The sequence below is a fragment of the Salmo trutta genome, chromosome 12, assembly GCF_901001165.1.
Source record: "Salmo trutta chromosome 12, fSalTru1.1, whole genome shotgun sequence".
Classification (NCBI taxonomy): Eukaryota; Metazoa; Chordata; class Actinopteri; order Salmoniformes; family Salmonidae; genus Salmo; species Salmo trutta.
In genome coordinates this window covers 49,959,769-49,981,630 of record NC_042968.1, presented here as the reverse complement: position 1 = coordinate 49,981,630, position 21,862 = coordinate 49,959,769, and the positions used below count along the sequence as shown (strand labels likewise).

The window sequence follows — 21,862 nt, the reverse complement described above, 5'->3', positions numbered from 1 at the left end:
CATGAACCCAAAGCTAACGTTATAAGCAGCCAGCTAGCTTCTTGAGGCTCGACCGGGTTGTGTTGTGAAGCTAGCCACAGTAAGGATTAGGCACAATATTTGAATTTGCTGTTTGCCTTCCAAATAAAAGTACCTCTTTAAAAGTGATGCAGAAGGTTACAATTGGTGGAATCATGCCATATTAAGACTAGATCATGTTAAACAAGGTTGGAATGTGAAGCAATGAAATGGGGTATCAGTCTACTCGGTGACACCCACAGAACACAACTATGAAGAGTTTACGCAAATATTAGCATTGTAGCTCTTATCGCAGAACTGTGAAATCACCTCCCGTCAGCCTATTGTGTGTGTTGACATTCATATTGCACTGTACAGCTTTACCTAAGGTTTGGGTATCAATGAAATAGGGTAACAGTCTACTCAATACATTTTTTCCCAACATCCTCCTCAGTTATCAGACTCAAACATCCACACAGTATTGTTTTTCCTCTGGAATAGTGTTCGATCCATAGGTTGACAATAAATGTGGCTCAATTCAGTTCTTTCAGAGTCCCACAACCAAAACTACGACAATAATGTTCTCTAGGTGTCACTGAGTGGATGGATACCCCATGTCATTGACCCACAGGTAAGGCAGTACAGTGAAATAAGTATGCCCCTAATTAAATTCTAAAAGACCAATACATCCAGTGTGATTTCAGATTTGTCAGATTAACAAGTTGTCTTTTGGTTTTATTTAACATTTCAAACTCGTTTAGCATGATCTATTCAATGTCATAATTCTATTTGTATTAATTCGCATCAGTCAATAATAATTTTATTTTTAAATCTAACCGCAAAGTCCACTATTGTGGCTAATCCTTATTATGGCTAGATTCACATAGATGGGCCCAACCATTATTTATCAAATAAGAACCGTCTTATAAATTAGGGTTATTTTAGATGACATAGTTATCTAGCTATTGCTACTGAAAAAAAATATTGTTTTGCTATGCTTTTGGAGAAGAACATTGTTGCATCCATGAGCTAGCTAGCTTTTTATGACCAGCACTAAGAGCGCGAGACAACTTTACCAGCATCATAGCATACGTAATCGATGAATTGTTGTGACATATGAAATACGAGTGACAGTGTAATCAATGTGTATCAACTACGTAAAAAAAGAAACGCTTTAAGTTATTGTGTGACGTGCAGTCATATTCAGGTCCTGATTGGTCAACAAGCTTATTTGACACGTTAGTGATATCAACGCATTTTTTTTATTTTACATGCAAATACCCAAATGGCGTTCCACAATACTCACCTACCTCTTCCTTATCATTCAAGGGACGCGCTGCTGTAAGTTAACTGGCAAACTGCCATGCCACTCTCCCGCTGTCTTTCGAGCTCTCGCTGATGCTGTAACTAGCACACTGTGTCCTCTCTTCAGTCACATGCTGCATTCTGTTAGGTGAATGATTGGCTGAGCCACTTGTTCACATACAGCCAGTAGTCAAACGTTTCTCATCGGATCTACACGAATTACGTAGTTCACATTTCACATTCAAAACTGCGAATTTCGCTTAAAGGTGACTAGTTTGCATCCCTTCAATTGACTGATTTCCTTTTATGAACTCAGTAAAATTGTTGATTTTATATTTTTTTGTTCAGTATACACACAATCCAATCTGACAAAAGACCAGAAAAAAACTGCATATTTCCTGGGACATTTATTTTGATAGCAAACAGTTTATCCGAGCTTCGTGGCCAGTTCCTTGGCCTTTGCCTTCTCCAGCTTTGTGATGCGGGCTGTGGACTTGGGGCCCATGATACCACCTCCCCAGTGACGACGGATCTAGGAAAGGAAGCACATTGTCATGATTTAATTCAGTCTGGTGGGAATGGCATAATAAAGACATTTTGGAGAAAGGCGAAGGCTGCAGCAATCTGGTGACTTGTGTGCCTCCAGATCCAGTTATGTAGCAACAGGGGGATATCGCAATATTTTTGACAATCGATATTTGACTCCAGTATCAGTTTGTAAAAAGGTAGCGTTAGCTAGAGCCAGTCTGCTGCTCCTTTGCCAAAAGGCTGGTATTTTTAATCCTATAGCTTGTTCTCAATCCCACAAAAGACAGTGAGCCAACATGTTCAGCACTACCATTTCCCTAATTGATCAGAACTCATTCTCATGCCCTCTGTCTCCCTGCAGCATACAGTGAGCAATACGTTTGGAACATAAAATCACAATACATTTGTATCGGCGCCTAAGTATCGCAAGGTTCCTGCCAATTCCCAGCCCTGAAGCCATATACAGAAATGAACACATGTAAAGGGTCTTTAACAAAAATTGCATCAGTGATCCTAGTGGGTGTCAATATCCCTTTTAAGAGAGCAAATATTTCAAGTCATCTGCAAAACCAAATGTGAACCTGCAAGATAATCCATTCCATCTTCAGGACACCAAAACATGCTGGCTTGACTACTAGTCAATATGAACAAACAGATGGTGGGCAGACCAGCCACTCACCTCCTCGTATCTGTCATTGTAGTTGGTCTTGATGGCTTCCACCAGCTTGGCAAGGGAACCTTTGTCCTCACTGAAAAGGTAGGAACATGTCATCAGTGCAACGTCACAAAGAACATTTGAGATCCAGTTAAAACTGCACACAATCCTTTAGTTCAAGGTTAAAAAGCTCACAAAGCCACATGTTCAGTTGAAGAAATTCATACATCACTGCCAAAGGATTTAATCAATATTATAAAGCACAAGCGCAACTTCCTAGAGGTAGGCCTCAGTGCATCAACACCACTTTCACAAATGTTTGGCTATGCCACCTGTTACTTACGGGTTTGTCTGTGTGAAGGCAACTGAAGTGCAGGTCTTTCTGTGCACCAGTCTTCCCAACCTGGCCTTGCCCTTGACAATGCAGTAAGGGACACCCATCTTACGACACAGAGCAGGCAGGAACACGACTAACTACAGAGAGGAAAAGAAAATGTCAAGTATGGACCAAACATTTGACTGTGCTTTTGCTTCTCAACTACAATATTGGTCTTAGCTCAGAATTAAAAAGCTTGTATGTTTTGATCCACATTGAGGATTCAGGTGAAGAAATTCAAGCATCATTGCAAAGAACCACATTAGCCCATGAATAATGACCAAGTCTGCAACAGCTCACCCATAATGAACAAAATAAGCATAGAATGGTGAAAGGAGTCCTACCTCAATAGGATCCACATCGTGGGCGATGACCACCAGCTGGGCCTTCTTGCTTTCCACTAGAGTGGTGACTGTGTTCACACCTATGGGAGAATTCAACATAGATATCGGAAACATGTTCAACCACAAGTTCTGTTGAACTAGTCAAAAACAATTATTGTGGCTGATGCTCAGGGTTAAAAAACTCAAACTACATGATTGTTTCAGGTGAAGAAATTCAAACATCATTGCATCAAGGCCAAAGTATGTAATCTAAAAATTACTTCAATCCCTCATGCCTCACCTGCACGGAGAACAGGAGGCCTCTTGGTTGGGGTATCTCCCTTTCCAGCAGCCTTCTGCTCAGCGCGGGCCAGCAGCCTCTGCTTCTTCTCCTGCTTGGTCTCCGGCCTGTACTTGTGGGCCAGTTTGAACAGCTGTGTGGCTGCGGGGAAATAGAGAATTAGTACATCCCACTGGATCTGAGGAATTGCAGAAAACATCTGCAACTCAAGTTGTCAAAAGTTAAAAATCCAGCCGAATCGCTTGAGGGTCTTTCAAGTACATTAAGGTGCATCAGTGATCTTGGTGGGTGTCAACATTGCTGTTCAGTTAGCAAATATTATTTCACATCATCTGCAAAACCCACAATATACCAGCCATCTTCAGAAACAATTCCCCCATGCCAATACACAACTCAGCGATATTGATGCATAGACTTACCTGTCTGGCGGTCCAGTGCCTGGGTGAACTGGTTGATCGCAGGGGGGACCTTCAGACGCTTGTACAGGATGGAGCGCTGCCTCTGCAGGCGGATGTAGCGGGGCCATTTCACAAAGCGTGTCAGATCACGCTTGGGCTGGATGTCCTGACCTATAAACATGGGGGGGGCGGGGTTTAATGCATCTAATCACTTTCGTATGATCAGAAAATAGGCCGAAGACACTATAATCATGAAAGAAGTGCATCAGCGATCTTGGTGGGTTGTCTGCATTGTTGTTAAGATAGCAAATATTCTTTACATCATCTGCACATGATGACATAGGAAAATGTCAAACAGTTGGTGAAAATTGAATAGAAGTCCTAGGTTCACTTTACTCACCAATGCCATAGTTCTTTGGCCTCTTCTCAAACAGGGGATTGACCACTTTCTTGGCCTCATGCTTCTTGGCCACTGAAGGGGCTGGTGCCACCTTCTTCCCCTTAGACTTCTTGCCTTTAGGCTATCAAAATCAACAAGTAGACTGGTCTGCATAACGTTAAATGGTCAAATACATTTCACAGAATATAACTTGACTGTGGCTTTAGCTCAGGGTTAAAAAGCTCGTGTTTTGAATCAACATAACAGATTTAGTTCAAGAAATTCACAGCATCATTGCAAAAGCCATTAATAAAACGTCAGTGGGAAGTGGATCATACGCTTGGCGTGAGTTTCCTCATCAACACTAGCGTATTTGGAGGAAACGTTAGCTATGGCTACCTACTTAGCACATTTAACTACCCAGCTCTCAAAGGCATACAACGGTTTACTTGACAACTTCCAATAATTTGATATCCTTCACTACTACTGTTATGGACAATGAGTTAACCCAATCTGGGCGCATGGAACAGGCCGTGAGACCTGTAACCAAAACTGACGCGAAGCTAGGCCTTCGAAACTAGTTAGCCCACTTGCTAACTACGTTACTAGATAGCTCTTTTGTCCCAAATCAACTACACATTTTCCAAGATGCGTAAAAAGCGTAATGCATGATTTAACGTTTCCATAAACTGCATTTCAACAAGTTCCTAGACACGGATGGTGTTAAAATAAAGCACGCTGTATGGGTGGTGTTCCTGCGGACAACTTCCACAGGCAATAACAGTACCAAGTCATGGGATATTTCGGATAAAACAGCAAAACATTATTACCATACCAATGTGAAATGGGCGCTTTGGTTATGTACGACAACTAAGAGCAACTTCTATGACACAAAAACATTTTAAAAAGAAGATGGTAAGGGATGAAAACATGTATCTTTTCCCCACCAAACGAAATATCCATACACTCACCATGTTGGATCAGATAGAAAGGAAGAACTATGCATTGTGGGTAATTTAATTCCGTGGTACCTTGATGTGACGTCGTTAACAATCGACGGAAAGGTTGTTTTTGAACGGGATGTTTCTGTTTTTATAAATAGTATTTTTCAACCATGAATTTGGAGGTAAGTGAGTTTTCATGAATAATACTAGACTATATATAGGGTGCACAATCATAGGATATGTCTAAACATATTTGGTTGAGTTCATGCATTTATATGTTCATTTTTGCAAGTGGAGAAAGTCAATACACTTGTGATACACTACTAACGTTAGCCAGTGCCATGCACATGCCGTTTTATTTTTCTGGTTAACAACATAACTTTATGATCGTATTTTATCTTCTTTATATCCTTTATGTTCTTTTAGTGGGTTTGTTCACATTCCTGAATACTATGGCCAGCCAAAGAGCGCTACCTCAAAGCAAGGAGAGCCTGCTTCAGAACTACAACAAAAGACTGAAGGATGATATCAGGTCCATTCTAGACAACCTCACAGAAATCATAAAAACTGCAAAGGTAGCTGTAACATTACGATATTTGTGTGTGTGTGTGTGTGTGTGTGTGTGTGTGTGTGTGTGTGTGTGTGTATGTATGTATGTGTGTGTGTGTGTGCACCACGTGCACAGCATCCAACCGGTGTAAAAAGTACAGCGAAATTCTTACCTTTAGAGCTCTTTTCCAACAATGCAGTGACAATAATAGTAATATTAATAATATAGATAAATAGAGTAGCAAATACAAGTAAGAATAAAAACCACATAAAAACTATGATGAGTGTTAAAGAACATGAAAATGCAAGTATGTACTGGTCAGTGCCAGTACCTTATTCAATGTGCAGGGGTACTGGAGTGGTTGAGGTGGGTTTATACATAAAAAGTGACTGGTGGTAGGATATACATGTGAACAGGCCTGAAAAGTTACTGGTAGTAGGTATATATAAATACTCATGGTAATATACTAATGGTAATATATACATGTAAACAGGAGTAATAGTGACCAGTAGCAGGATAAATAGATACAGTAAACACTATTGGTAATGGCAATCAATAATCATTGGACAGCTGCATAATGGAGTAATACATCTAATCAATAATAATTTTAGCAGCAGCATAGGTTGTGTTTGAGTTTGTATATACCTGTGGATGGTCTGTGGGAGAGGGAGAGCAGTAGCGGTTAGCAATTTTATCGTGTTATGGCCAGGGTATTAAAGCTGTTTAGGAGTCTGTTTGTCTGAGCCTTGATGCACTGGTAACGCCTGCCAGACTGGAGCATGGAGAACTGGAGCATGGAGAATGTCTCGGGTGGCTGGAATCTTTGGCAATTTCTCAGACACCACCTGGCATGTACGTCCTGGACGCTCCCAGTGATGCCCTGGGCCGTCCGCACCACCCTCTTGTAGGGCCTTCCAGTTGCAGAGTGGTGAGACATAGTGTGTGTGTTTGTCTGTGTGAGAGAGAGAAACAGAAAAAGTGTAGTTTTTTTTACTGAAAGAATGATGGTTCAACCCAAAGAGTCATCTCTATGGTCCAACCAAAATGTGTTGGGTTGTTTTGCTTCAGGTAGAGGATGAGACACAGGTCTCTCGGGCTACACAGGCTGAGCAGGACCATTATGAGATGCATGTCAGAGCAGCCAACATAGTAAGTACATTCATTATACTATACATACATACCACCCAGACTCCCTTGAAACTAAACAAGCTTGTCTTTAAACCCCAGAGTGTATATTCATGACACTAGTAAAGTAAATGATAAACATGGAATTTAATCCTGGCTCATGTTCATTGGGGCATGAAACAGAAAATCTTTGAAAATCTTTTGCAACTAAAAACGCTGGTAGTCCTTCCCTGTTTCAGTCAGTGCTTTCCCCATTTGGTGCATAATGAACATGAGTGCATGTTACAAGGCAAAAGCACCAGTGATAATCCCAGTGCTTTGTTGTTGTGTCTAAAGGTGCGTGCGGGCGAGTCCCTCATGAAGCTGGTGTCAGACTTGAAGCAGTTCTTGATCCTCAACGACTTCCCGTCAGTCAATGAGGCCATCAGCCTGCAGAACCAGCAGCTGCGCTCGCTGCAGGAGGAGTGCGACAAGAAGCTCACCTCGCTCCGCGATGAGATCGCCATCGACCTGTACGAGCTAGAGGAAGAATATTACTCCTCCAGGTACAAGTAGGCTCATACTGTACAGTCGTTGTTCATTTGGCCTACTTCATCATGCCCTATAGCCCCAACCTAGCCCCTACATTATAGCACCTATTCCCCCTCACCGTCGTGCCTTATGAAGGGTTGATCTTACACCACCACCTCAGTCATATCCATTAGTTCGTTACTGTCTTTGTATGTTGAGTCAACTTCATTAGAATATCCAAATGCTGGGTTCAATAGATGATTGATCTATCTATGGTCAAAAATCAATGGCATTACATTTAACGTGAGCATCTCATTTAGTTTAAAGTTAAATGAAGTGCCTTGTTTGACATGCCTCTGGAAGTTTTTATCCTCATGTATGATAGATTGTAGGTCTCTACATGGTAAATGTTACACTCAATCATAAGTGTGGAGTTTCTACTGTATCTGGTTGCTATATTCTTCCTCAGTTCTTCGTAATAGGCTCATGGAAGTGATGAATAAGAGAACATGCATAGAGAGGAGGAAAGGGAAATGTCAGAAAAATACATGTTAAATGCTTTGTAGCATATTTCTTGGACTCTTATGAAGAACAAAAACTATGATACAATCACAAAATCACTGGAATATTACTTATATTCAGTATATTCAATTGTTGTTGTTTTTCCTCCATTCACATGTCTTTCTAACCCCAAATATAAATGATGGATGTATAGGTCGATTAACCATTGTATAATCACACCAGCCATTTGAAGCTTTCTATGTTATTCATTTTCTATAGAATGTTTTTTGACTGGAAAGTGCTAGACATGTCTCAAATCCAATCTCTATGAGGGTTCCATAAACTTGTTTGAACAGAATCCAGTATCTCTACCGATTCCATCCCTAGCTAGCCTACAAGATACCAAGCCAGTAACCGTGCAAACTGTGTTCACAAAGCATACATTGTTGCACAAACATCAACTATGGCATTATGTATTAAGTCTATATCAGTCACCTACATAGACCCACCCTTAAACCCTTTTAAACTTAGAAAAATAAACTAGAGACAAAACAATGTAGTTCGTTGTCTAATTTGTTTAACTGTGAGAAATCTAGCTGTCTCTCTGGATGCTGCTTTTAGGCATGCAAGGTGTTGTGGCCACTCTTTTTCTCTGCCTTTGCATTTCCTGTTCTTTCCCCTGCATCAGGACCTAATACACTCCTGGGATTATGGTTACAAATTTAGGTGATTTAGGTGTTTTAAGCACTCAGTTCAAGATGACCCAAAGCTAGTCATTGACCCTTTGCTCCAGGTCATGTTCCATTGATTGTGTTGCATTTGGAAATGGAAAAAACAAGCTATGAACGTGTTCAGTTGACCATCTTTGAGATCGCATTGCAGCTGTTAATAGCGAAGGCGGACAGGAATGAAGACACTTATATAGGGATATCATCACAGCACCAGATACTAAACCTACTAGCTAACATTTCTCTGTGATCCTTAGAGCTTAAGCTTGTCCTTTATACTTTTGGTTACTGACTTTTTGTGTGTATCATACCTGTCTGTCTCTTTTGTGCGTGTGTGTGTGTGTGGTGTCTGTACCAGATGTGAGTCAGACACACGTCTGCCCCTTCCTCTCTGTGCTTTGCTGATTCTATGCCCCCCTATGGTTTTTGTTCTGGTAAAGCTACAGTCAGTGGGACAGTACGGACCTGCCCCTGTGCGAGGCCTACCGGCGCCGGGACAGTTGGGCGTCCCCGGACGGGGGTGACACATCTAGGTCAGCCCAGGAGGGCATGGAGGACACAGACGGACCCACCTCACAGGAAACTACCCCCAAACACAACTTAAACGGTCACGGGACCACTGGCGCGGTAGATGAGCCCTAAAGCACTGGAGCAGATCATATGGATGGGCACATAGACGGGTTGGGTGACAACGTCAAAATTATGCACACACATCGATGTGGGCGGAAGGCATGCATTTTTATGATTCTAAACAGTCAGATAGCTAATAACAATGACAAGAAGCTTCCAAGTGGGGAATCGTAGGTGGCTCGTTTCATCTTGTTCATTAGCTACAGTTCAAGTCGGAAGTTTACATACACTTAGGTTGGAGTCATTAAAATTAGTTTTTCAACCGCTCCACACATTTATTGTTAACAAACTATACTTTTGGCAAGTCGGACATCTACTTTGTGCATGACACAAGTAATTTTTCCAACAATGTTTTATGGACAGATTATTTCATTTATAATTCACTGTATCACAATTCCAGTGGATCAGATGTTTACATACACTAAATTGACTGTGCCTTTAAACAGCTTGAAAAATTCCAGAAAATGATGTCATGGCTTTAGAAGCTTCTGATAGTCTAATTGACATCTTTTGAGTCAATTGGAGGTGTACCTGTGGATGTATTTCAAGGCCTATCTTCAAACTCAATGCCTCTTTGCTTGACATCATGGGAAAATCAAAAGAAATCAGCCAAGACCTCAGAAAAAAAATTGTAGACCTCCACAAGTCTGGTTCATCCTTGGGAGCATTTTCAAAACGCCTGAAGGTACCACGTTCATCTGTACAAACAATAATATGCAAGTATAAACACCATGAGACCACAGCCATCATACCGCTCAGGAAGGAGACACGTTCTGTCTCCTAGAGACGAACGTACTTTGGTGCGAAAAGTGCAAATCAATCCCAGAACAACAGCAAAGGACCTTGTGAAGATGCTGGAGGAAACAGGTACAAAAGTATCTATATCCACAGTAAAACGAGTCCTATATCGACATAATCTGAAAGGCCGCTCAGCAAGGAAGAAGCCACTGCTCAAAAACTGCCATAAAAAAGCCAGACTACCATAATGGCCATTGTTATGTTTGGAGGAAAAAGGGGAAGCTTGCAAGCTGAAGAATACCATCCCAACCATGAAGCACGTGGGTGGCTTTGCTGCAGGAGGGACTGGTGCACTTCACAAAATAGATGGCATCATAGGCAGGAAAATTATGCGGATATATTGAAGCAACATTAGTCAGGAAGTTAAAGCTTGGTTGCAAATGGGTCTTCCAAATGGACAATGACCCTAAGCATACTTCCAAAGTTGTGGCTTAAGGACAACAAAGTCAAGGAATTGGAGTGTTCATCACAAAGCCCTGACCCCAATCCTCTAGAACATTTGTGGGCAGAACTGAAAATGTGTGCGTGAGCAAGGAGGCCTACAAACCTGACTCAGTTACACCAGCTCTGTCAGGAGGAATGGGCCAAAATTCACCCAACTTATTGTGGGAAGCTTGTGGAAGGCTACCTGAAACGTTTGACCCAAGTTAACAATTTAAAGGCAATGCTGCCAAATATTAATTGAGTGTATGTAAACTTCTGACCCACTGGGAATGTGAAGAAATAACAGCTGAAATAATTATTCTCTCTACTATTATTCTGACATTTCACATTCTTAAAATAAAATGGTGATCCTAACTGACCTAAGACGGAATTTTGGCTAGGATTAAATGTCCATTGAGTTTAAATGTATTTGTTAAGGTGTATGTAAACTTCCGACTTCAACTGTATGTAACCAACAGCTGTAACGATGTATTTGAGAGAAGTGCCCATTGTGCAAATGTAATTATGTTTTCAATAAACATTTGGAGACTAAATGTAGTTTACAACACTCTCTGTTTTGCCCCATAGTTGCGCACAGGTCAGTTTGGTTGCTAAACAAATCAACCCTTCTATTGGAACAAGGGAATGGACCTCTACCTCCATCACTGTGTATAACTATGGTTCTAACAACACTCCAAACTGCACAAACATCACACATTTTATGAAATCAATAATGGTAATCAACTGTAACAGTTCATAAATGCTGTAAGATCTGTAGCAACGTATTTGACATTTTAGTGTTGATCATTCATGAATAGTTGGGACAAGATTAGAAGTAATAATACAACTAGTTTGAAGACTTAATTAGCTGGCCTAAACAACTTAAAATGTGTCCCTGGAAATCTAAGATTATAAAGGTGTTGTATTTTGCTCTTTCTGGTGTTAATATGCCCATTATGTACATTGTTGATATTTCGTTAGGTGAAGCACATTTCAGTTAACTCAGTGGCAGAGATGTACAGTATTACTAGATGCTATTTTCTTTCGTTCTGTTAAAACATGTTTAAATGTATGACTATAGGACTGCCTGTCATGCAAGTGTATGGATGTTACGTTATTGGATTTCTTTTGCAGCATTATTTTGTAATTTAGCAATTTCAGTTAGTGTCTGTTAATTCCATGAAGGATTCGACAAGTCAATAAAACATAATTATAAACTCAAGCTTCGGCCTCTTATCTCTAAAAAAATCCCAGATATTTCTGGAAAAATCAGAAAATGTATTCTGCTACAACAAAATTACTTTTATTCTATCTTTGACACAAAAATTCTAAAATAGCACGGGAAATGTATTGTAGAAACCAAGGATGGAATGACACCATCACATAATTCAGATTTATGACATTTCACATGCTATCTGTAATGGTAAAATACAAATATATTCAATACATAACATTGATCAAGTCCCAGACAAAATAACAATGCTGGAAACAAAAGGAAAAGGGGCTATAAATACAAAGGTGTTTACGAGGAAAACAGGCAGATTTTTGTTTTCTGAAGAACATTTAGGGCTGGTTTCCTGGACACAGATTAAGCCTAGTCCTAGACTAAAAATCATGTTTAGTAGAGATTTTTCAATCTCCAGTCCTAGGGACAATCTGTCCCCAGTATCTGCGATTTATCTTCTTGAACTTCTCGAAGTGGTAGACATCAGTGGCCTTCTCGTTGTTGGGCCTCTTGCGATGGTTGGGTGGTTCCACAGCTGGGACAGACGAGTGCAGATTGACAGTTAGCTTCTCTAATAGGTCAAAATATGTCAGCTAAAAATATAAACATCTCTTCATCTCAGAAATACTGTGTTATGCTATCAGTATCAGCTGTTGATTCTCTCAAAACGGTGTGTGAATGTTTATATAGAGTACCAGTAAAAAGTTTGGAAAAACACCTAATCAATCCAGGGTTTTTCATTATTTAAATGTTTTTTCTACATTGTAGAATAATAGTGAAGACATCAAAAACCTGAGAAGATTTCATGCAGGAAGTGGCCTGTCTGACAAGGTGTTGTTGTTCTTGCTTCTGTTTATTGAAGGGTCAGGATCTTAGCTGTAACGTGACACTTCCTACGGCTCCAATAGGCTCTCAGAGCCCGGGAAAAACCTGGCTGGCTGAAACACATAATCGCCTTTGCCAAGTGGCCGATCAGAGGACAATGGATTAGGCGCGTGCCCGATTCGACCCCGTGCTGTATTTTCTTTCAGCTGTTTACCTAATTGCAGATTCCCGGTCGGAATATTATCGCTTTTCTACGAGAAAAATGGCATAAAAATTCATTTTAAACAGCGGTTGACATGCTTCGAAGTACGGTAATGAAATATTTAGAAATCTTTTGTCACGAAATGCGCCGTGCGCGTGACCCTTATTTACCATTGGGATAGTGTCTAGAACGCACGAACAAAACGTCACTGTTGGAACATAACTATGGATTATTTTGGACCAAACCTACATTTGTTATTGAAGTAGAAGTCCTGGGAGTGCATTCTGACGAAGAACAGGAAAGGTAATCAAATAAATAAAAGGAAAGGTAATCAAATAAATGCTTCACGGAGTTCAAGTAACAGACACATCTCAACATCGCCAACCCCTCTTTTACGCTACTGCTACTCTCTGTTCATCATATATGCATAGTCACTTTAACCATATCTACATGTACATACTACCTCAATCAGCCTGACTAACCGGTGTCTGTATGTAGCCTCGCTATTTTATAGCCTCGCTACTGTTATTTTTCACTGTCTTTTAACTGTTGTTTTTATTTCTTTACTTACCTATTGTTCAACTAATACCTTTTCTGCACTATTGGTTAGAGCCTGTAAATAAGCATTTCACTGTAAGGTCTACACCTGTTATATTCTGGGTTGGTGACCCCCCCCCCCCTTGGGTTGTGCCGTGGCGGAGATCTTTGTGGGCTATACTCGGCCTTGTCTCAGGATGGTAAGTTGGTGGTTGAAGATATCCCTCTAGTGGTGTGGGGGCTGTGCTTTGGCAAAGTGGGTGGGGTTATATCCTGCCTGTTTGGCCCTGTATCATTAGATGGGGCCACAGTGTCTCCTGACCCCTCCTGTCTCAGCTCTAGTATTTATGCTGCAGTAGTTTATGTGTCGGGGGGCTAGGGTCAGTCTGTTATATCTGGAGTATTTCTCCTGTCTTATCTGGTGTCCTGTGTGAACTTAAGTATGCTCTCTCTAATTCTTTCTTTCTCTCTCTCGGAGGACCTGAGCCCTAGGACCATGCCTCAGGACTACCTGGCATGATGACTCCTTGCTGTCCCCAGTCCACCTGGCCGTGTTGCTGCTCTAGTTTCAACTGTTCTGCCTGCGGCTATGGAACCCTGACCTGTTCACCGGACGTGCTACCTGTCCCAGACCTGCTGTTTTCAACTCTCTAGACAGTAGGAGCGGTAGAGATATTCTCAATGATCGGCTATGAAAAGCCAACTGACATTTACTCCTGAGGTGCTGACTTGTTGCACCCTCGACAACTACTGTGATTATTATTATTTGACCATGCTGGTCATTTATGAACATTTGAACATCTTGGTCATGTTCTGTTATAATCTCCACCCGGCACAGCCAGAAGAGGATTGGCCACCCCTCATTGCCTGGTTCCTCTCTAGGTTTCTTCCTAGGTTTTGGCCTTTCTAGGGAGTTTTTCCTAGCCACCGTGCTTCTACACCTGCATTGTTTGGGGTTTTAGGCTGGGTTTCTGTACAGCACTTTGATATATCAGCTGATGTAAAAAGGGCTATATAAATAAATTTGATTTGATATATTCGGCGCACGTGACAAATAAACTTTGATTTGATTTCTGGAAATCTGTTCTTTGGTCTGATGAGTCCAAATTTGAGGTTTTTGGTTCCAACCGCCATATCTTTGTGAGACGCAGAGTAGGTGAACGGATGATCTCAGCATGTGTGGTTCCCACCGTGAAGCATGGAGGAGGAGGTGTAATAGTGTGGGGGTGCTTTGCTGGTGACATTGTCTGTGATTTATTTAGAATTCAAGGCACACTTAACCAGCATGGCAACCACAGCATTCTGCAGTGATATGCCATCCCATCTGGTTTGCGCTTAGTGGGACTATAATTTGTTTTTCAACAGGACAATGACCCAACACACACCTCAAGGCTTTCTAAGGGCTATTTGACCAAGAAGGAGAGTGATGGAGTTCTGCATCATATGACCTGGCCTCCAGAATCACCCGAACTCAACCCAATTGAGATGGTTTGGGATGAGTTGGACCGCAGAGTGAAGGAAAAGCAGTCAACAAGTGCTCAGCAAATGTGGGAACACCTTTAAGACTGTTGAAAAAGCATTCCAGGTGAATAGCTCATGAAGCTGGTTGAAAGAATGCCAAGAGTGTGCAAAGCTGTCATCAAGGCAAAGGGTGGCTAATTTGAAGAATCTAAAATATAAATATATTTTGATTTGTTTAACACTTTTTTGGTTACTACCTGATTCCATATGTTTTAGTTCATGGTTTTGATGTCTTCACTATTATTCTACAATGTAGAAAATAGTAGAAATAAAGAAAAACCCTTGAATGAGTAAGTGTGTCCAAACTTTTGACTGGTACTTTATGTCCCCTGGTCTAAAAGATATGCTGTGCAGTTCTGTAATACAGTGATGCAGTGTGGCTTTGGTGGTTGGGTGCATTCTTCTCTTACCCTCTTGTCCTGGTTTCTCTTGTGTCGCCCACACGGAGAGACCTGACCTCTGGCTCCTTTTGTTTGTGTCTGTTGTGGTGTCTCTGTGGGCATTTAAGGTCCTCACGATAGACTGCAACAAGAGACATTCGCACAATTAAAGGTAGACTCAGCGATATGATATAGATGCACAAAGTAAACAGCAGAGTGGGTACATTTCCACAACTAAGAGCCTTGAAGCACGAAGCTAAACTTCTCTGCTGTTTTGGTCCCGTAGCTACCACGTTGTAAAAGCGTGACTTGAAAACATGCACAGTTACTGTGTGAGAGCGAAGTCTTGCATTTCGCTCATCACAATATCTCAAGTCATATACACGTGTTTAGCAGATGTTATTGCAGGTGTAGCGATATACTTGTGTTTCTAGCTCCGACAGTACAGTGATATCTAACAAGTAATATCAAACAATTTCACAACATATACCCAACACACAAATCTAAGTAAAGAATGGAATTAAGAATATATAAATATATGGACGAGCAATGTCAGAGCAGCATAGACTAACATACAGTAGAATAGAATACAGTATATACATATGAGATGAGTAATGCAAAATATGTAAACATTATTAAAGTGACTAGTGTTCCATTTATTAAAGTGGCCAGTGATTTCAAGTCTATGTATATAGGCAGCAGCCTCTAATGTGCTTTTTAACAGTCCGATGGCGGTTTTTCAGTCTCTCGGTCCCAGCTTTGATGCATCTGTACTGACCTCGCTTTCTGGATGATAGTGGGGTGAACAGGCAGTGGCTCAAGTGGTTGTTGTCCTTGATGATCTTTTTGGCCTTCCTGTGACAGGTGCTGTAGGTGTCCTGGAGGGCAGGTAGTTTTCCCCCGGTGATGCGTTGTGCAGACCGCACCACCGTCTGGAGAGCCCTGTGGTTGCGGGCGGTGCAGTTGCCGTAACAGGTGGTGATACAGCCCGACAGGATGCTCTCAATTGTGCATCTGTAAAAGTTTGTGAGGGTTTAGGTGCTGTTAAACCTTTTCCACCACACTTTGTCTCTATACTGACGTTTTGCCTGTTTGATTGCCTTGTGGAGGGAATAACTACACTGTTTGTATTCTGCCATATTCCCAGTCATCTTGCCATGTTTACAGTTGAAGTCGGAAGTTTACATACACTTAGGTTGGAGTCATTAAAACTTGTTTTTCAACCACTCCACAAATTTCTTGTTAACAAACTATAGTTTTTGCAAGTCGGTTAGGACATCTACTTTGTGCATGACACAAGTAATTTTTCCAACAATTGTTTATAGACAGATTATTTCACTTATAATTCACTGTATCACAATTCCAGTGGGTCAGAGGTTTACACACACTAAGTTGACTGTGCCTTTAAACAGCTTGGAAAATTCCAGAAAATAATGTCATGGCTTTAGAAGCTTCTAATAGGCTAATTGACATAATTTGAGTCAATTGGAGGTGAACCTGTGGATGTATTTCAAGGCCTACCTTCAAACTCAATGACTCTTTGCTTGACATCATGGGAAAATCAAAAGAAATCAGCCAAGACCTCAGAAAAAAAATTGTAGAACTCCACAAGTCTGTTTCATCCTTGGGAGCAATTTCCAAATGACTGAAGGTACCACATTCATCTGTACAAACAATAATACGCATGTATAAACACCATGGGACCACACAGCCGTCATACCGCTCAGGAAAGAGATGCGTTCTGTCTCCTAGAGACGAACGTACTTTGGTGCAAAAAGTGCAAATCAATCCCAGAACAACAGCAAAGGACCTTGTGAAGATGCTGGAGGAAACAGGTACAAAAGTATCTATATCCACAGTAAAACGAGTCCTATATCGACATAACCTGAAAGGCTGTTCAGCAAGGAAGAAACCACTGCTCCAAAACCACCATAAAAAAGCCAGACTATGGTTTGCAGCTGCACATGGGGACAAAGATCGTCATTTTTGGAGAAATGTCCTCTGGTCTGATGAAACAAAAATAGAACTGTTTGGCCATAATGTCCATCATTTTGTTTGGAGGAAAAAGGGGGAGGCTTGCAAGCTGAAGAACACCATCCCAACCGTGAAGAACGAGGGTGGCAGCATCATGTTGTGGAGGGACTGGTGCACTTCACAAAATAGATAGCATCGTGAGGAAAGAAAATGATGTGGATATATTGAACCAAGATCTCAAGACATCAGTCAGGAAGTTAAAGCTTGGTCGCAAATGGGTCTTCCAAATGGACAATGACCTCAAGCATACTTCCAAAGTTGTTGCAAAATGGCTTAAGGACAACAAAGTCAAGGTATTGGAGTGGCCATCACAAAGCCCTGACCTCAATCCTATGGAATATTTGTGGGCAGAACTGAAAAAGCGTGTGCAAGCAAGGAGGCGTACAAACCTGACTCAGTTACAACAGCTCTGTCAGGAGGAATGGGCCAAAATTCACCCAACTTATTGTGGGAAGCTTGTGGAAGGCTACCCAAAACTTTTGACCCAAGTTAAACAATTTAAAGGCAATGTTACCAAATACTAATTGAGTGTATGTAAACTTCTGACCCACTGGGAATGTGAAGAAATAAAAGCTGAAATAATTATTCTCTCTACTATTATTCTGACATTTCACATTCTTAAAATAAAGTTGTGATCCTTACTGACCTAAGACAGGGAATTTTTACTAGGATTAAATGTCAGGAATTGTGAAAAACTGAGTTTAAATGTATTTGGCTAAGGTGTATGTAAACTTCTGACTTCAACTGTAGATGCGGTGGTTTGCGCTTTCAGTTTTGCGCAAATGCTGCCATCTATCCACAGTTTCTGGTTTGGATAGGTTTTAATCGTCACAGTGGGTACATCTCCTATACACTTCCTGATAAACTCAGTCACCGTATCAGTATATTCGTCAATGTTATTTATTGGAGGCTGCCAGGAACATATCCCTGTCCACGTGATACAAAATAATCTTGAAGCGTTGATTCCGATTGGTTAGACCAGCATTGAATAGTCCTTAGCACAGGTACATCCTGCTTGAGTTTCTGAAGGGAATGAGCAAAATGGAGTGGTGATCAGATTTTCCAAAAGGAGGGCGGTGGAGGGCCTTGTAGGCATCTCGGAAGTTGGAGTAGCAGTGGTCGAGTGTTTTAGCAGCGTGAGTACCATAATCAATGTGTTGATAGAACTTCGGCAGACTTTTTCACAAATTTACTTTGTTAAAATCCCCAGCTACAATAAATAGGATATGTGGTTAACATTATTGCATAAAGTCCAGTGAAGTTCTTTAAGGGCCGTTGTGGTATCGGCTTGAGGGGGGATATACACGGCTGTAACTATAACCAAAGACAATTATCTTGGGAGATAATATGTCGGCATTTGATTGTGAGTTATTCTAGGTCGGGTGAACAAAAGGACTTGAGTTCCTGTATGTTATCACAATTGCACCATTAGTCGTTAATCATGAAACATACAACCCCGCCCTTCTTCTTCCCGGAGAGATATTTATAACTGTCTGCGCGATGAACTTAGAACCCAACTGGCTGGACGGACTCAGACAGTATATCCTGAGAAAGTCAAGGGCTATTTGATTGAGGCCTCCTCCGTAAAGATGATGTTATTTATCTTAGCACTGAGGAATAAGGAAAGAAACAATGCTCTTTATCCCAGCCTTGGGGGATCAAACAAGATGTGTTTAAAGATAGTAATAGAGATAAACAAACACCAAAGCTGTTGTGCAAGGTTTTCAGTCACTGGATTTGTTGCGGGAAGATTATTTCCGACATTAATACAGTTTCAACAAGTGCAAAAAAACGAATTACACCAAGCTCCAAAAACTGGGCACTACCACAGCCGCAGAAGCATTTTGAGACACAGAACGAAGTGCACCTATAGGCTAGTCTTTTGCCTTGCGCAAAATTTGTTGATGCAGAAACGAGAGACCACATGTGGCTGTTTTATGAAAATCAGGGAATATTTTGCCAAGGAAACATTTCTGGTTGGTCTCAAGGAATGTAAAACAGTTAGGGAGACTTTTAAAATGGGATTGAGTGAAGTAGCAGCAAATATGTTGAATGAGCAACTAATGAGCACGGAGAGCCTCACAAGTTTGAAGAAATTACCTTATATTTCAGTCTAATATGGCTATTTAGGCCTACTGACTTTTGTAGCTCTGTTTGAAGCACATTTGTGTGTTCGGTGTGTTCGAACTAACGCTTCGAACACACCGACAGTGTTATTGCATTTTGGTACACCAGAATTACATTAATTTCCAATGAAACGCTGCGTTTGCCTTGCAGCGTTGTGTTACAGTGCGTTTGGTGTGGTGCATAGGTTGGATTTATCAAACGTATGCGTCGAACTGTATGCGTAGACGGCTTTACAGAAATGGTAGCAGAAGGTTTTGTGTATGCAACTTTTGTACACTACATATCAAGATGATGCTGCATACTATTTTGCACAAAAACACGAAGCGTAACTGTCCTCTCCGAGTTCTGGATATTGGCCTACGATCTCCTTGTCAACAATGATTGGACAAGTGTTTAACATAACCAGTACCACATCCTTATCATATAGGGACCTACTGTATATATTTTCATAAGCGCAATGGGACTGCAAGAGCCAAGTTGGAATGTCTGACTGAAATATGGGACAAATCATGCTTTTTTTTTCTAAATTAGTGGTTTGAATTTGTTGATAAAATATGGGACATGATTGTTTAGTTTTGGGATGCAGGTCAAAGGGTCAAAATGTGGACTGTCCCGCACAATCCGGGACATGTGGTCACCCTAACTCCCGGCCTCTATAATCACCAATCCTCGGTGTGAAAGAGCAAAATATCATGATATGATGATCCCATATATCCAGTAGAAATTTCATAAAAACAGCTATTTGTCCCGACCTCCCGAAACTCTGAGGGCCCAGAATCAGCTAGTTTATACAATGTTGCAAGATCGCTAGCAACAGCTTTGGGCTGGACCCATGATTTGATACAATGTTACACTTCACTAGCAATAGCTCAAGTCAAGACAGATAGAAAGGGAGGTGGAGTAGAGAGATGAATGTGATTGAATTAAGAAATGTATATCAGGATATGTTCTACTGTTTTTATTTGTCAGCTTTAGGCATTTGTATTTTACTTAGTTGATGATGGAAGTTATAGGCCTACTGCTGCATTGGTCTATAGGCTATCTCTGAGTCCTATGCTCTCATTTCTTCAGCCACCAATGGATCACAGTGTGTATCAATGTGTCTGTCCATATGGCTTGTGCTCTCGCAATTGTTACATTTTTACTTTTAGATCATAATTTTACTTCCGGTTTTTATGATTAACCACGTGACAATGATTTTGAGAAACTAAAACATTTTTTAAATTAAACTGTTCACACTCAGATCGGTAGAAATGGTAGAATACATTGTAAGCTTCCCCAAATTTGAAACTCACGAGCTTGCTATTACACACGTCAAAAAAATTCTGAACGTGCAAGCGGGTGCACACATAGGAAGTCCCGTGAAAAAACGTGCCTGCCTAAGGAAATCAAAAGGTTTGTCCGCGTCTTTCTTTTTCCCAACACAGTTAAGCCAACCTTTTAATAATAGGGCTAGGCCCCTTTTTTTTCTCCACTTCCTGCCTGAATGACGTGCCCAAAGTAAACTGCCTGTTGCTCAGGCCCTGAAGCCAGGATATACATATAATTGGTACCATTGGAAATAAAACACTTTGAAGTTTGTAGACATGTTAAAATAATGTAGGAGAATATAACACAATAGATATGGTAGGAGGAAATCCAAAGAAAAACCAATCGGAAATCTATTTTTTTTGAGAGACCATCCTCTTAGAAATGCAAGAGAAAGGTCATATTGAAAATTAGCTCGTTGGATGCAATTCCTATGCTTCCACAGGGTGTCAGCAGTCTATTTTCAAGGTTTCAGGCTTGTAACTTCAAAAACTAATAAGAAATAACAGTTTTAGTAGAAGGACACAGTCTTGGAAATTCGTGTTTGTGCGCGCCATGAAGACATTACGCACCTGCTAAAATCGGTTTCCTATTGAACATACTTCTTTCCATAAGAAATATTATAATTTAATTACATTTTAGGGTATCTGAGGAGTAAATAGAAAAGTATTTTGACTTGTTGAAACAAAGTTTAGGGGTAGATTTTCAGATTCCTTTCTCTGCAAGTTGAACGAGTGGATTACTCAAATCGCCAACTAAACAGACTTTTTGGGATATAAAGAAGGATTTTTATCTAACAGAATGACACTACATGTTATATCTGGGACCCTTTGGATGACAAATCAGATGAAGATTTTCAAAAAGTAAGTGAATATTTAATCATTATATGTGAATGTATGAAACCTGTGCCGGTGGAAAAATATTTTGATGATTGTCCTCAAACAATCGCATGGCATGTTTTCGCTGTAATAGCTACCGTAAATCGGACAGTGCAGTTATACTTATGTGTACCTAAATGTTTAAAATCCATAATATTTATGATTATTTATTTGAATTGCGCGCCCTCCAGTTTCACCGGATGTTGTCCCACTAGCGGGATACCGATTCTTAAGCCAAAACTACGCCCCGTTATTCAGAGGGGCGTTCTACTACGCTCTCATTGGCTAGCTAGCATTGTCTCACTCACAGGCGATCAGCGCAGAGACAGTGCCTTTCCAAGGTAAGGATGGAAA

At 40.8% G+C, this 21,862-nt stretch overlaps 2 protein-coding genes, 1 long non-coding RNA gene and 7 other non-coding genes across 16 annotated transcripts; 1 reads left to right on the top strand and 9 right to left on the bottom strand.

Annotated features, from left to right (window-relative positions):
- Positions 1–1,690: 1,690 nt before the first annotated feature.
- LOC115202566 (60S ribosomal protein L7a) lies at positions 1,691–4,621 on the bottom strand. Its single transcript, XM_029766685.1, has 8 exons — positions 4,601–4,621; positions 4,284–4,404; positions 3,905–4,054; positions 3,486–3,626; positions 3,206–3,285; positions 2,829–2,959; positions 2,510–2,579; positions 1,691–1,834 (listed from the first exon to the last, which is right to left on the bottom strand). Exons 1-8 carry the CDS (start codon positions 4,619–4,621, stop codon positions 1,730–1,732), a joined length of 819 nt encoding a protein of 272 aa, XP_029622545.1. The 3' UTR covers positions 1,691–1,729.
- On the bottom strand, positions 2,331–2,396 carry LOC115204802 (small nucleolar RNA SNORD24). Its single transcript, XR_003880472.1, has one exon. It is a non-coding gene; the product is annotated as a small nucleolar RNA SNORD24 (small nucleolar RNA).
- LOC115204793 (small nucleolar RNA SNORD36) lies at positions 2,657–2,722 on the bottom strand. The gene has a single exon (XR_003880462.1). It is a non-coding gene; the product is annotated as a small nucleolar RNA SNORD36 (small nucleolar RNA).
- On the bottom strand, positions 3,038–3,114 carry LOC115204788 (small nucleolar RNA SNORD36). Its single transcript, XR_003880459.1, has one exon. It is a non-coding gene; the product is annotated as a small nucleolar RNA SNORD36 (small nucleolar RNA).
- On the bottom strand, positions 3,368–3,435 carry LOC115204790 (small nucleolar RNA SNORD36). The gene has a single exon (XR_003880461.1). It is a non-coding gene; the product is annotated as a small nucleolar RNA SNORD36 (small nucleolar RNA).
- Positions 3,754–3,822, bottom strand: LOC115204801 (small nucleolar RNA SNORD24). Its single transcript, XR_003880471.1, has one exon. It is a non-coding gene; the product is annotated as a small nucleolar RNA SNORD24 (small nucleolar RNA).
- Positions 4,145–4,213, bottom strand: LOC115204800 (small nucleolar RNA SNORD24). The gene has a single exon (XR_003880470.1). It is a non-coding gene; the product is annotated as a small nucleolar RNA SNORD24 (small nucleolar RNA).
- On the bottom strand, positions 4,486–4,562 carry LOC115204789 (small nucleolar RNA SNORD36). The gene has a single exon (XR_003880460.1). It is a non-coding gene; the product is annotated as a small nucleolar RNA SNORD36 (small nucleolar RNA).
- A 386-nt stretch (positions 4,622–5,007) lies between the features above and the next one.
- On the top strand, positions 5,008–9,387 carry LOC115203734 (mediator of RNA polymerase II transcription subunit 22). Of its 7 annotated transcripts, none has more exons than XM_029768675.1 (6): positions 5,008–5,388; positions 5,667–5,781; positions 6,528–6,684; positions 6,825–6,905; positions 7,218–7,426; positions 9,061–9,387. In XM_029768675.1, exons 3-6 carry the CDS (start codon positions 6,607–6,609, stop codon positions 9,260–9,262), a joined length of 570 nt encoding a protein of 189 aa, XP_029624535.1. In that variant the 5' UTR covers positions 5,008–5,388; positions 5,667–5,781; positions 6,528–6,606; the 3' UTR covers positions 9,263–9,387. The 7 variants fall into 7 exon arrangements, with proteins under 7 accessions (XP_029624535.1, XP_029624534.1, XP_029624530.1 ...); XM_029768674.1 differs by having other exon boundaries at positions 5,633–5,781; XM_029768670.1 differs by having other exon boundaries at positions 5,633–5,781; positions 6,484–6,684.
- Positions 9,388–11,752: 2,365 nt separating this feature from the next.
- LOC115203733 (uncharacterized) lies at positions 11,753–15,980 on the bottom strand. The gene is made up of 3 exons (XR_003880243.1): positions 15,940–15,980; positions 15,192–15,303; positions 11,753–12,231 (listed from the first exon to the last, which is right to left on the bottom strand). It is a non-coding gene; the product is annotated as an uncharacterized LOC115203733 (long non-coding RNA).
- Positions 15,981–21,862: the final 5,882 nt, after the last annotated feature.